The 14,612-nt window shown below is 26.6% G+C and overlaps 1 protein-coding gene across 2 annotated transcripts; it reads right to left on the bottom strand.

Moving 5' to 3' along the window:
- Positions 1-1,728: 1,728 nt before the first annotated feature.
- On the bottom strand, positions 1,729-4,263 carry HSFA6B (heat stress transcription factor A-6b). Of its 2 annotated transcripts, XM_004493668.4 has the most exons (3): positions 3,505-4,263; positions 2,227-2,814; positions 1,729-1,858 (listed from the first exon to the last, which is right to left on the bottom strand). In XM_004493668.4, the coding sequence occupies exons 1-3, from the start codon at positions 3,799-3,801 to the stop codon at positions 1,811-1,813; spliced, it is 933 nt and encodes a 310-aa protein (XP_004493725.1). In that variant the 5' UTR covers positions 3,802-4,263; the 3' UTR covers positions 1,729-1,810. The 2 variants fall into 2 exon arrangements, with proteins under 2 accessions (XP_004493725.1, XP_073222021.1); XM_073365920.1 differs by having other exon boundaries at positions 1,729-2,814; positions 3,505-4,235.
- Between the last annotated feature and the right edge of the window lie 10,349 nt (positions 4,264-14,612).

The raw sequence follows: 14,612 nt of genomic DNA, 5'->3' as shown, positions 1-14,612 counted from the left end.
ACTTTATGCCCTATACATATGTTGGGTCTCAGCTATATAGTCAGCACAAGTTATCTTGATTGACATGTGCAAGCAAAAATCTCTATTACAACATTGACCTTACGCAACCATCCAAAAAGTGCGATTGCGAGACCTAGACATCTTTTGAAGAAAAAAAAAACAACATCTAAGGGCCTAAGGTGAAGGCCTTAACGACCTTAATGTTTACACGGCCTTGCTGCAATGCCTTATACTTGTTTGAGACCAGAAAATAGGATGAAAGAAAATGTGTAAAAAATAGAGGAGAAGAGATTACAAGTGGATTTTGTATATTATTTCCATGGCGAAAATATCAAAAGAAAAAGAAAACTTAAAGTCTTATCTTTACTTTTTCATTAGATGAAAAAGTGGATGGAAGAAAATATATACTCTTGACAACAAGAAAAGAAAACTTAAAGTCTTATCTTTACTTTTACAAGGTAATATATCTTTATGTACTCTTGACAACAAGAAAAATCATGCAAACCGTACACTAAGCGAGAGACATAAATAAATAAGTAAATAAAATAAAGTTTTTTTTTAAAAAAATTATCCATTCAGAATTAGTACTTTTTCTTTTTATTTTATTTTATTAAAAACTATAATATTAATCTCCCATTGATTATCTTTCATCTTCCTATTTCATCTTCCAGTAGAGATGAATCTAGGAATAAAGATTGAAGAGGCTCAATATATAAGTTAATAAAATGAACCAATCGTAAATGATTTTTTTCATGTGAATTTACTATTATATCACAGATAAATTATTAATATTAATTATTTATTTTTCTTAGATGTATAAGACACAAGATACAATGTTGACTCCAAAAAGAATAATTTTATAGATATAAATTTATAAAATTTCGAACTCGATAAAATAAACATAAAATTTTGATATTGCGTAAACTTGAAATGCTCTTTATTCAATGTTTTAAAAAAATACAATCAAAATATCTATCCAAAATCTATAGGTTCTATAGGATTTTTTTAATTAACATTTCAATTATATAGCGTCTATCTCTCTCCCATTACATGTGTCACTTGAAGAATTAATGCAATACCTTTTTACGCTAACAAATATTGTTGAAACAAGATATTCTAAATACTAAATATTATATGCATATCATTAGATGTATATAATTACTTAATATTATTAGGTGTATAAAATTAGCAACTGAATCCCCTACAAACTTTGACACGTTTCATTATTTGGTCATGCTCTAAACTTTGACACGTTTCACTTAGATCCCCCAAATTTAAATTTGTTATATGTTTTTGAAATGAGAAAGGAATCTTGAACACAAAGTTACCTAACAAAAACACTACATATGTAACATCATGAAATTCGTTTGATGGAGGCCTCGTTTTATTTTATTTATCTCACCTCGTTTTTTATTTCTGACCACATGCCACATGGACAAAGTACAAAGAATTATAAAAGCATAAAGGGATGAAAAATATCAAACCGACAAGGTTATAACCACCAAGAGGATCTTCATTCAAAAAGCAAGATTCAGTTATGATTCCTGAACATCAGCTACATCGTATCCATTCTACATCTTCTGATTCATCTACATTTATGTTAAGGTAACATGATTAACACAATAAGAGGCCATATCTTGGTTTAAAGGATGCATTAAATTTTTTACATGGATTTTTTTTTGTTTTTTTTGTTTTTTAATTTTTTAATTTTGAGTGGGTAAAATGAAATGATGAATTAACAAAATACATTTTTTTTTTCTTTTTAAAAAACAATTAACAGAATACTGAACCTTGAGAAAATAATCATCTCCTATGAACTACCACAGGTTCTTGTCCAAGCATCAGCTGCAAAACCTACCTAATCAAAGATAGAGAAATATGAAATATGAGAAATTGAAATTGGAAGCTGTTACTAGAAAAGGACATATATGATAGGGGGTTAGAAACACAATAATTGAAATGATCTCCCGTGGCAACCCAGATGATGCTACTACAAATTCAAATTTCTTTTTAGTGTCCAATTTATATTTCAGACACTAATAGAGAGATCAAATTTCATTTGGGACTCGAACCCAAATAATCAAATCGTTCGGCCAACACATTAACATCTTCATCGTCTCCTTGAGAAGTTAAAATATCTAATTCACTTTCAAATTTCTCACTAAAAAGTTCTTCCCAAAACCCTTCATCAAGTTCTTTCTCCAATTTCTCATGAGTTTCACATACCTCATTCTCTTCCTCAATTTCTCTCCTACCCTTTCCAAGACCCTGCATTTCCATTGCCAAAACTTCCAACTCTGAAACTTCAAATCCAAATTTAACACAATTCCTTCCATATTCACCACCAATGCTTGATTCTCCAACATAACTTGTTCCATACTCAATTGGTCTTCTCCTCTTCTTAGTAATAGCTTCTTCAATCTCTTTCCTCTTTTCCTTCTGTTGAACTAGTTGCTGAATAAAAGCTGGATTTTTCATAGCTCTAGCTAGAAAAGCCATCATTTGTTGCTGTTTGATTTCTATTCCACGTAGTCTTTCTTCCATTGCTTGTAGATAAGATCTTGTGTTCTGTTGTTGCTGTCTAAGCTTCACAAGTTCCATCATCAACACTTGTTTGTCGCGTCTCAAATGATCGATTTCTTCGTCTAAACCGAAATTTCCAACTTCAACACAATGACCTTGTGATGATTGTTGAGAAGTACTAGGTTGTGAAATTTGTCTCCTTCTCTTTATGTTTGCTAAAAGTTGTTTATGCCCTCTTAGAAATCCTTCATTTGCAAATTCCCACCTATCAGGATCAATTTTTCTAAATCCCTGTAGAATAATATATTCAGTCCCACATCGGATACCAAATATAAAAAACTGAACACAATGATATAAATGAAGGAATTGTGCTGTAGCTTCATCAACAGGTAATGGTACAATAGTAAAAACATGATGCTTATCCAAAAGCAATCAATGAATTAATGTGACTTCAAACTTCTACATCACCAACTTGAGCAGGTAGGAAGATAAATCCAGAAACTATAAAACAAGACGCGTGACATTAAATTTTATTAAATTTTAAAATATTTATAAAACAACTTGACGATGAAATAATCTGCCTAGTTTAATAGAATATTTACACTATTTTTACTGTGCAAAAGATTACTACAGTAATAATTCATTTTACTATAATTAGAAATTCTGTAAAAATAATAATTTAATTTAATTTTTTAATATTTATAGTGGATATTGTTTTTTGAAAGGCTAAAAATTTACATTAAAAAAAATTAATGTTTAACATAAAAAATGTCAAATATTGAAAAACAAAATTAATATACAAGTAATGCCAAATGATCCAATCTTAATAGAGCCTAAGTTTTCTTGTGTATCTTAATTAAGGTTAATATCAAAATTTTATTCTGGGATTAAAGAAAAGATGGTGTTAGTTACTTAATTGGGTTAGATATTGCTTATGCAAGTGAAATGTTAATCTTACATAAGATTTAAGAATATACTTACATAAGTGTTTAGTTGTCTAACAAAACTCGAGAAATTGTTGTGTTTGAAGTATCTAGGAAGAAGGTCTCTTGAGAAAGCATTTGGATCCCAAACAACAAAGCTAGAACCTCCTCTGCTCCATGAAACTATGTGACAAGTTGTGGGGTCCTCCACAGCATCAAAAGTCTTGGTTAGAAATGGTGGTGGTCCCACTTCATGTAACCCCTCCATTGGCCTAGGAATAGCAACCATTGTTCCCTCATCACTTCCTCCTTCAACTTCCAAATACTCTTCTTTCACTGGATACAAATAGTTCATTTTAAGGGTTGCTCGAAAACAATGGAGTCCTATTAATTTTAGTTAAAAAAAAAAGGATTTGATTTAATGAAATAAGAGGAGGAATTTAAAAGAAGTGCAATTGTAAGGGAGTGGATTTGATTTAATGAAATTGATAAGTGAAACAAGTAGGAAGAACAAATTTTGCATTGGAAATATGGGTTTTTTAAGTATGTTGGGGAGTTTGGAAAGTCGTTAAGGAAGTTGAAAAAATAATTTTGATGAGTTGTCTTACCTATATTAGAAGAAAGCTATAGAAGAAGTGTTATGAAGGTTTATATAGGAAGAGAGAGTAAAAAAAATAATACCAAGAGGTGTATTATTAAGAACATTCTAGACATCTTGGAAGCAATATTATGTTATTTTATTGAAAAATCCTTTCCACGAATAGCAAGTGGATGAAAGAGACAGTGGGTTCTTAGATAGGAAAGTTCTGGAAATTAAAGAGGAGAGGAGTATTTGATATGGTGGTGGGGAAGCTCTATACTATTTTATTATTTTTTATTATTCAATTAAAAATTGTTTGTGGGGATTCACATGTTGGGGAGAGTGGTTTTGGTTGGCACACTGATTTTATAATACTTGAATTTTTGATATGATAATGTTTGAACATAAATTCAACAATAGGATGGTAACATCTGTTAAGAAAAGTCGCATGATCATAATTGATTCCATTAAAATGAAAAACGGATAAGCACTGAATTTATGGAAACATTTTTCAGAAGTAGAAGATTGAATGAATGGAGAGTGAGCTTCTTGTTGTAAACTATTCTCTGCCACAAAAATCTTAGGAGAAAAAAAAAGAACTTTTCTTTAGTATTTCCGTACGTGCACAAATCCTATGTTATATGTAGCCTTGTCACATTTTTTTGGAACAAAAGGGGGACATAGACATTTTGAATGAAGAAAAAAAATCAATAATACAGCATTTTTATGAACTTTTGAATAAAAAATCATTTTTATATATGATTTTCTTTTCTCTTTTTTATCTAAAATAATAATTATTGTTATGGATTATAAAATAAATGTTTTGATATTTAATAATTTAAAATTTATTTGTTAGATTTATTTTTTTATTTTATATTTGTTTAATGTAGTCAAAATAATTTTTTTTTAAATTAACTATAAAAAATTATTCTTAATTATGAGAACCTATTTAAAATAGTTTCTCATTTTAAATAACTTTTATGTTTGTTTTAGATTCTAATTTTATTCAAAAGCTGTAACAAACGTAATTTTTTTTTTTAAATTATCACTTTAAAAATATTATAATAGATTGATCCTAAGAAACTATTCTTCTTAAATAAACAAAAAAATTATAGTATCAATTCGAAGTGCAAACTATAGAATCCCTTATCAATTTTCATTAGGCAATTAATTAACGAAAATCAATATATAGTTTTTTATTTGAATTATCTAAAATGATTAAGAAAATCTATAAAATTTTAATTGAAAAAATCAACGTGCCAACATGCAGAGTAATGTAGATGTTAAGTTCAAGTGTGGCTTATCAAATCTTAACAAAAACTCTTTTGTATTAGATGTTTTCGACACTCCCCTCTACTTCACAATATGTTTTTTTTTTGTAACGTGCAAAAATTTTAAACTAAAAAAAAAATCACGACAAGAGAATAATATTAATGAAAATTGTAACAGTATGTAAATTTCTCTCAAAATAATTCAACACCAATACAAACACACTCTTTAAATAAAATATTTAAATACTCTTACAAAATTCTAAAATAAGTTTTATCGGTTTTAGCCAAAATTGAACAATGAATTCAAGGGTTTTGCATATTTTATAATTATATGTTTTTTCTATTATCTATTTATATATTTTCTTTTTCTATTTTGTCTGTAAATGTGATGATAATAAATGCACACAACTCTAACTAAATTTATACGTAAGATGTATTTATTAGTTAGAATTAAATTTTACCTATAATTTATCTTTATTATGATAATATATGTTCTCTTTACGGGGTATTGTGGATTTATTCCTTGTGTTTGAATTCCTGGAGTAAGGAGTAAGAGTAGTTAACCATTAATTAGTTAGTAAGTATTCTTACTATGAATAATATTAACAGAACCATATGATTTATCGGTAAGGAAATGTTGGACTGACCGTATATAACTCAATTTCAGTCTTTTATTTTTAATTAGTATTTAGTTACAAGTTCAATGGACCTTTATGTTTTTCTTAAGTAATTATTTTTGCATAACAATTGATGTAGTTGATTAGAAAAAATATGGTTGAATATCACTTATCATGGTAGTTTTTAATATCAATATAATTTGATTCGGACATTCTGAAATACAATACAATGTAAATGTTTTTTTTTTTCACAATGAGAGATAAAAAAAAATTAATAGTCCATTAGGCCTCAATTATCAGAAGAAATTAAAAAAAAAATATATCAATATTAATAGACTTATTTTTTATTATTACTTTTTAAATATTTTTATAAATATACTTTTATAAAAAAAGTTTGAAACATTAAAGATATTTACTAATATTTAAAAGACAAATATTAAATAAAAAATATTTAAATATTAAATAAATCTTTAAAAATCATGATTTTTCCTTATAAATGATACAAAGAATATTCAAAAAAATTCTTATAATTGAGACTTTCAGGCAATCTTCAATTTTTTTAGATTGATTTGTGCTGTTTTCATTTGGATAGGAAGACGCTATCGAAAGGTATAGCTTTAGGCTCAAACTGGAAGTGAAAAATGATCTTATATAGTATAGAAGAATTTAATGTCGGCAAAAAATGCAACAAGTAAATCATTTTGACAAGACTACACCCCATAGCAAACCCTTTGAATATTATGATTATATGAGTGATCATTTAGTTGACTTAATGGTTGAAATTAGGAAGACAAAAAATGAAGTGATAAAGAAGTTAAATATTAACATATAATAAATAATATACATACCAAATTATTACTTAACCCTATAACATATAATATATTAACCATTTATCACTAAAAAAAAATATGAGTGGTCATTACAAACACACTGTTCTGTTAAAAAAGAGGAAGTGTTCCCACCACTATCCTAAAGTGGATATTATTTCAATTTAAAATTATAAATCAGTGAGAATCACTACTTTTAATATATTGTGCATCGTCACCCTGTTGAATAGTGTACTATTGCTTTGTCACTCAATAAAAAATTAGGATCGTTTTGCGTGGATGGTCTCAAATGTCAGTTTTATATATTGCTGAGATTGCGTGGATAGGGTATCCTAATGACACGCATCAAGAATGATATAATAAATTTTGTTAAAAATAATCCAATAAATAATGAAATAATTAAATCAAAAATGTTTTTTTTTTTCATATATATTGAATTAGCAAGCTCCAGTGGTTGTTCCGTCCCATATTTTTTGAAGCACAAACTCAATTTAGACTTAGCTTTATGATTGGAGTCCGCCACATAGACGCTCAAATTAAATCAGCATTCTTCGTTAAGCAACATTTTAAGACTTATTTTTTCTTGAACACAAATTAAATCAAACAAGAGTGTAATAAAAATTCTTCAATAAATTGTGGTAACTTAAGAATATCAGATACAATTTTTGTTTCACAATTTCGTCTCTTCATTTAAAAAATTCATATTAGATTCACCATTGAGGTGCTCTTAGATATTGCATTATAGATGTTATATATTTTACTTTGACACAAATTATTAAATGGTTCTTTTAAACGATATATGGAACTAAAAAATTAACACACGGTGCACCAAATTACAAGTAGAATAAGTGTAAATATAGTATTAGATAGTTAACATATCAATTAATTAACTAAAATTAAGTCTAACAATATAAAAGAATTAATTAGAATAAATGTATATTTAATCTATCTATTTTTATTAAATTAAATAATATTTCCTGTTTTCAATTTTAAAATTTTAGTCATTCTGTTTCACAACTTTTTGAACTTTTATTCACAACATATTGTTTACAACTTATAAATTTTATGACCTGTCATATTTATAAATAACTGAATTATATTTGATTATTTTACATTTATGACTTGAACACAAATTAATGAACCATAAATTCTATTACAATATTTTTTTTAAAGTTTTTGATCAAATTTAAATACATTTCTTCTAAAATTTATTATCTCCAGTCCAAATTAGCATACTACATCATAAAATATGATTTTTTTTTTGTCGTTATTGACTAGATATATACATTAAACAAAATAAATTCTACATCGAGCTATGAAAAAAAATCTCAACTTGTGAAGCATAAGTAAACAATTTTGAATATAAAAATATGAGGATTAAAATTTTGTTTTAATTAAAATTAAAACTAAAAAAATATATTCAAATTTTACTTTTATAAGTGTACTCAAAATTTAATATAAGTATTACAATAAACATTATAATTTTCTAATTAATAAATATAGTCTTCAAAATATCTCCATTTGAGTAAATCAGCAATTTGAGTTCTACTATTTTTTTTTTTTTTGAAATAGTAAATCAGCAATTTGAGTTCTACTATTTTTTTTTTTTTTTTTGAAATTTTAATTTTCAATTGTTAATATTTCGTCCTATTTTCATTTGAACTTTATATTTTGATGTGATAATATTTATCCAACTAAAATTTTAGTTTATTTTAAATTATTTGATATTTTTTTTAATAATTTCTAAAAATAAAATATTTTTTAATTAAAAGTTGCTTTTCTTTCCTTAAAAAATTTATACAAATAAAAAATAAATATTAATTTTCAGATTTTTGTTTAAATTACTTTTCTTTACATTAGATCTGTATTAAAAAAATAGGCTAAATTACATTTGTGGTCCTTTAACTTAATCTCAAGTAACGTTTTAATCCTTTATCTTTATCTTTTTCCCGACTTGGTCCTTTATTTTAATTTTAAGTGACAATTTGATATTTTATGTTTTAAAATTTCAACAATGTTATTCTTTTTTATACAAAAATTCAAAAAAAAAAAACTTCAATCAAAACTCATAAAATTAATTATATTCTTCAATATAATACAAATTTCATCAAATTCGTAACGTAAATCTTCAAATAAACTCATATTTTCATACTTTATTTGATATTGTTAGGAATAAAGGACTAAATCGGAAAAAAAAAAAGATAAAGGACTAAAACGTTACCTGAGATTAAGTTAAAGGACCACAAATGTAATTTAGTCAAAAAAATATGTTTTTTCGTTTAGATCTGGATGGCAATTGTATGCCTTAATGCCATTTTACAGTTTTTTTTTTTTCAAATACAGATTTCAAGAAAGAAAAATAATTTAAACAACTTTTTAATTTTTAAAGTAGTAAAACATAATATTTTTTCAAAAAAAATAATAATAATGAGATGAAGTCAACCTATTTTGTTTTACAATATCACCAAATTCTTATATTACAATGTCAACTTTTTTAAGGGTTGAAAGGGCATTAATGTCTTTTCAATATAAAGTTATTCTCTCCAACTTTCAATCCGATCATAGAAACGAACTAACTTGATTACCTTTCTTTTCTTTCATTTTTTATCCAATAAAAAACCCAATAAATTATGTACTCTTAACCAAACAAAGTGGTAGATAAAGGCATAAATTATCTATCCCTTGGGATATGAGTAGTGTACTGTTCCCTTAACACCACCACATCTAAAGTTTGAATTACTCGTAGTTATTTTTTATTTTTATTTTTAATTTTAAATAAAACAATATTACTAGTAGTTTGATAATGGTATTTTTAAGGTTGGTTTGTTTAGGTCACTAATCTCTTCTATAATAGAGAATTTTGGATAAATGTGATTTTTTACCTATTTATAGTATTTTTTATGTTATTAGTAAGGATTGTTAATATAAAAATTATCAACGCTTTCTATGAAGACAAAAAAATGTCGTCACTTTTGTGACCCAATATTATAAAAGGGAAACATATATCGTTTTGCGTTGTTTCTTAATTATGTGATGCAGTATTATTATTAAATTATATGCTGATAAGATGCCGTCGACAGGGTATCATAATGGCACGTATAAGAATGTTTTATTGAATATATTAAATAATAACTGAATAAAATCTGATTATTTTTATGGCATTCCGGAAAGTTCTGGATACTACTAGACGTATTTTTCAGACACTCAGAATATTATTGGTGGTTCTACGATGGATTCTATATTTGTTTTTTTTATTGTTGGGCGTGTTCCCAACCAACTATGATCAACATTATTTGCAAATTTTATGGAGCTAACTATATATTATTATTATATAGTGGTGACTTGTCATGGTACACTTCGATTTTATTTTTTATTTATTTTTACAGGAAGTACACTTCGATCCTTAAAAATAACTATATATTCTCGGAAAAATTCATGGGTGTCACCCCCTTAACATGTATAACATGTAGTACTCACAAATCATATATCGTTTTAACCATAAATTAATTCCCTTTGATTAATATTTTCGTTTTTATATTTTTTAACTTTAAAAAATAAAAATATACTCCGAGCAATATGGGTAAGATTGAAAGATATTAGGCTAACTTTTATTTATTTATATAACTCAATTTTATTAGTGTCTTCAAGAACATTGGTATAACCAGAGTTCTCTATCCTTAGTTAAAAAAAATATGTAACTTTTAGAAATATTTAACTAATCTAAGTGAAAATTTAATAAAATAAGTGAATCAAATAATTGTTATTATAACCACTAGATAGATGACTTAGGAGGGGATAGAAAGGGACTAAAACAATGGGAACGAGGAAGGAGGGAAACCCCTTTCCTTTGGAAGTAAGAAATATTAATAGGAAAAACCAATGAAAGTCATATGCATTATTTTAACTGTTATACCCCTTTCTTCTTAAAATTAGTAATTTTGTCTCCCATTTATGATTTATCTATAATTCTGAAATTTATTTAATATATATATATATATATATATATATCTAAAAAACTTGATAGTTTTTATAAAAAAATAAAATAATAATAATAAATTAAAGTTGCTATATATTTATAATAATTTTTTTGGTATAATATTTTTGTTAATATTAGAAATAAAAAAAATGATAGATTTCTCTCAAAAAATGTCTAATTGTACATTTTTTCATCCATTAATTAAAAAAATAATAAAAATTATTATATACTTCTAAAATTGATTATAAACTCTAGAGTAATTAAATATACACATAAATAATTCAAAAACTAATAATCTATTATGAAAATGATTCCAAATGAATAATTATAACGTATAATTCTCTGTTCACTCTAACACAATATATTGATTTCAACACAAATAACATACTATTGTGATAACAAAATGTCAAATAAAATTAAAATAAAATCCAATCGACAATTTTTAATATGTTCTAAATCAATCTACAATAAAATCATAAATTATTTACACAATTTAAAATAACAGTTAGGGGTGGGAATAAGCTATGCCGAACTAGATTTTGCTAGACTTGAGCCAAGTCTGTCAAAAAATTCAAGATCTAAATTTGATATGTGGTAGCTTACTTTCTAGGCATGAGTCTGACGTTGATAGAAGCTTAGTATGACATGTTAGCCTACTTAAAAGTCTATTTCATTTTAACATTTTTGCATAAGTAATCAAACATATCTTTAAATAGATTTACAAGTTAATATATCAATAAAATTAAGTTCTATTTTGATATTTAACATCACATTTTAAAGAATATGACTTTATATACATTATATTTTATAATAATACATTTAAATATGTCAAAAATTAAATGAGACTAATATGCGTAAATTACTAAAAGTTGAATATATAACAAAAATATCAAAATTTAATATAATATTATAGGAGTAAAAAAATATTATTTATATTTATTTAAATACACCGATCTAAAAGACTTATTATATGACTTGTAGCCTAATATTTTTAACTAAATAGGTTTTTTTAGAAGTATTCGCATTATCTGTTTAAGAAAAAAAACCTTATCTAGTTTGGATCTGACTTAGACTAGGTCGTAGACCTCTGTCGGCACGGGTAGATCTAAGTTATGACAGGGGGAGGCCACAACCATCTGTAAATTTTTTTATTCGATAAAAATAGATATATTTACAATAATATTTATTTATAATTTATAATATATATAACCAATGTCTCGCTAATAATATCAAATTGTAGAATAGGTTAGTAGTAATTAAGATTTTCATAAATCTCATATCCTTAGTTCAAGTCTTCACCTCATCCTTAATATCAACCAAAAATACTAATATGTAGGCCCAACTTTGGGCCTTTCCAAAAGCAACAAAATTAAACAAACACAAATAATTACTAAACTACCTTACTGCCATATGAATAGTTCTCTCATTGAAACCTTTTAACATGAACGAACATGGTGTATAACTAAACTACTTTAGTTTTATGTTTCAAACTAGAGAAAACTAACATAGAGTAAGAGAAATAGAGGATAAAAAAAAAAAAAAACAATGATGTTTAATGGTGCAATGAGAGAAAGAACTTGTACTATATATAGGTAGAGGAGGTTTTCTGTTTCTCACCGACATGCATGAAAAGCTAGCATAATATATTAATAAAAAAGGTAAATGGAAAACCACCAACTACAACTTCAGATATGGCAGCAAAACTCATATGACAGAACACACATGCAGAGTACCAACTAAACCAATAAAAAAACAATCTTGAGCATCATAATATACTTAAGTAACTTATGCCCTGTGTCTTGAGATGAAGACATGATGGTTACAAGCAAGATTTGGATTCCACAAATTTGCCTTCCTAGTTTATAAATAATTTAACAGGGCATTGTGTTGAAGAGAAAAAACCAATCTTGATTTGTCTTCTACAAATACTTAGATTTTTGTGGAGTTCGAGAAAAACCACCTTGCAAAAGATTATCACTTCACTCACCACAGAGCAACCAAAGCACTTTGCAAGTTAGAACAAATTAAACTCATTGGTTCCTCCAAATGCATCACCATAAAAGAACTAAAAGCCCAATAAGTCAAAAAATAGTTATTCAACTATCCAATTAGATCACTCCATCATCAACTCAGTGTGCTTTTTTCATAGTTAAAATTATTGTACATATAGTCTTAATTTTTAGCTTAATTCAACATATATTTTTGAATAAACTTCTGCAGATATATTTTTAACATTGTAAAAAGTTTGTCAACAAAAAATAACTTTAAAATTTGATTTTTATATTTATATTTTTGATAATCTTTATTTGAATTTTTTTTATATTTAAAAATTTATATTTAATTCATCTTAAATTAAAAAAATTAAAATTTTTGCATAATTTTTTTTATAATATTCTAAATATACTTGTAAAAAATTATTCAATTTTTTTTATTTATTTTAAAGACAATTAAATATATTTTATTTCAAAAAAGAGAAATTAAAATTATTTACAAACACCTTCGAAACAAAACATAAACAAACAGTTTATTTGTTAACCAGTTTTCTAAAGAATACTTATTAACTAGTTATTGGCTTCTGTATTTTATCTTAGTATGAGTAAAAACAAGTGGTTTGCTTGAATTGCTTTCTTTTGACTTTGTTATTGAAGTTAAAGAAACCATAAAGAGTGATAATTTTAGTCTTTATGATATCTAACCTAAGAAAAAAACAGCGATAACTATTAGCGATAACTATTTCAATAATGTGGAATATTTTTCTTTCACATGTGCAGATAAATGGTCAAACATAAAATATAATTCCAAAGCAAAGTAATTGACATAAAATTAAATATGAGACAGACACAATTTTTAACGTGGAAAACTTCCCTCAAATTGAGAGAATAAAAACCACGGGATCTAGTCTAGTAAAACTTGCACTATAATAATTAATGGGTACACCAAAGTCTTCCTAATAACAATAGGGAACATCAATCAACAATAACAACCTTCCACTAAAGTCGGTATGCCAAAGTTACTCTCAGAGAAGATAAAACTACCTCAAACTGTTACACCACCGGAACCAAACCCTTATTTTTCTTCTCTGGCAGTCGTTCTCTTTCGTTCTACTAATTCTTAGGATTTTTAAATCCCTTTTATTTCCTTCACGTGGGTCTAGCCCAATAATACCCTTTTTTTTTTCTTTCTTTTTTTTTTAAATAATAATAATACTAATAAAATTAGTGGGTTCCACTTGGGGAGTGAATCCACCCAACAAATCTCCCCCTCAGGACTCAAGTGAGAATGTACTACTCAACCATGCCAACTTTCTTTCTACAGCATATCATCTTCGACACAGGCAAGGTCTTCGTCATCATATCTGAACCATTCTCATCAGTATGAATCTTCTCAATTAAAAATTACTTCATTCCCAGTGCATCTCGTATTCAATGATACCGCATTTCAATATGCTTCGACTTTGCATGAAAAGTCAAATTCTTGCTGAGATAGATCGCACTCTGACTGTCACAGAATAACACAAACTTATATTGCTTGAGGCCTAACTCATGTAGGAATTTCTTCATCGACAAAAGTTCTTTGGAAGCTTCAGTTGCTGCAATGTACTCGACTTCAGTAGTGGACAAAGCAACACACTTTTGTAGTCTTGATTGCCAAGACACAACTCCCCCTGCAAAAGTCATCATATAACCAGAAGTAGATTTTCTAGAATCAATATCACATGCCATATCTGCATCTGTGTAGCCATCCAACACAGGTTCATCACCTCCATAGCATAAACACACTTTGGAAGTGCCTCTGAGGTATCTGAGAATCCACTTCACTGCTTGCCAATGATATTTACCAGGATTAGAGAGAAATCGACTAACAACTCCAACTGCATGAGCAATATCTGGCCTTG

The sequence above is a fragment of the Cicer arietinum genome, chromosome 3 (assembly GCF_000331145.2).
Source record: "Cicer arietinum cultivar CDC Frontier isolate Library 1 chromosome 3, Cicar.CDCFrontier_v2.0, whole genome shotgun sequence".
NCBI lineage: Eukaryota > Viridiplantae > Streptophyta > Magnoliopsida > Fabales > Fabaceae > Cicer > Cicer arietinum.
Note: the sequence above shows the minus strand (reverse complement) of the source record. Positions and strands in the feature narration are given on the sequence as shown.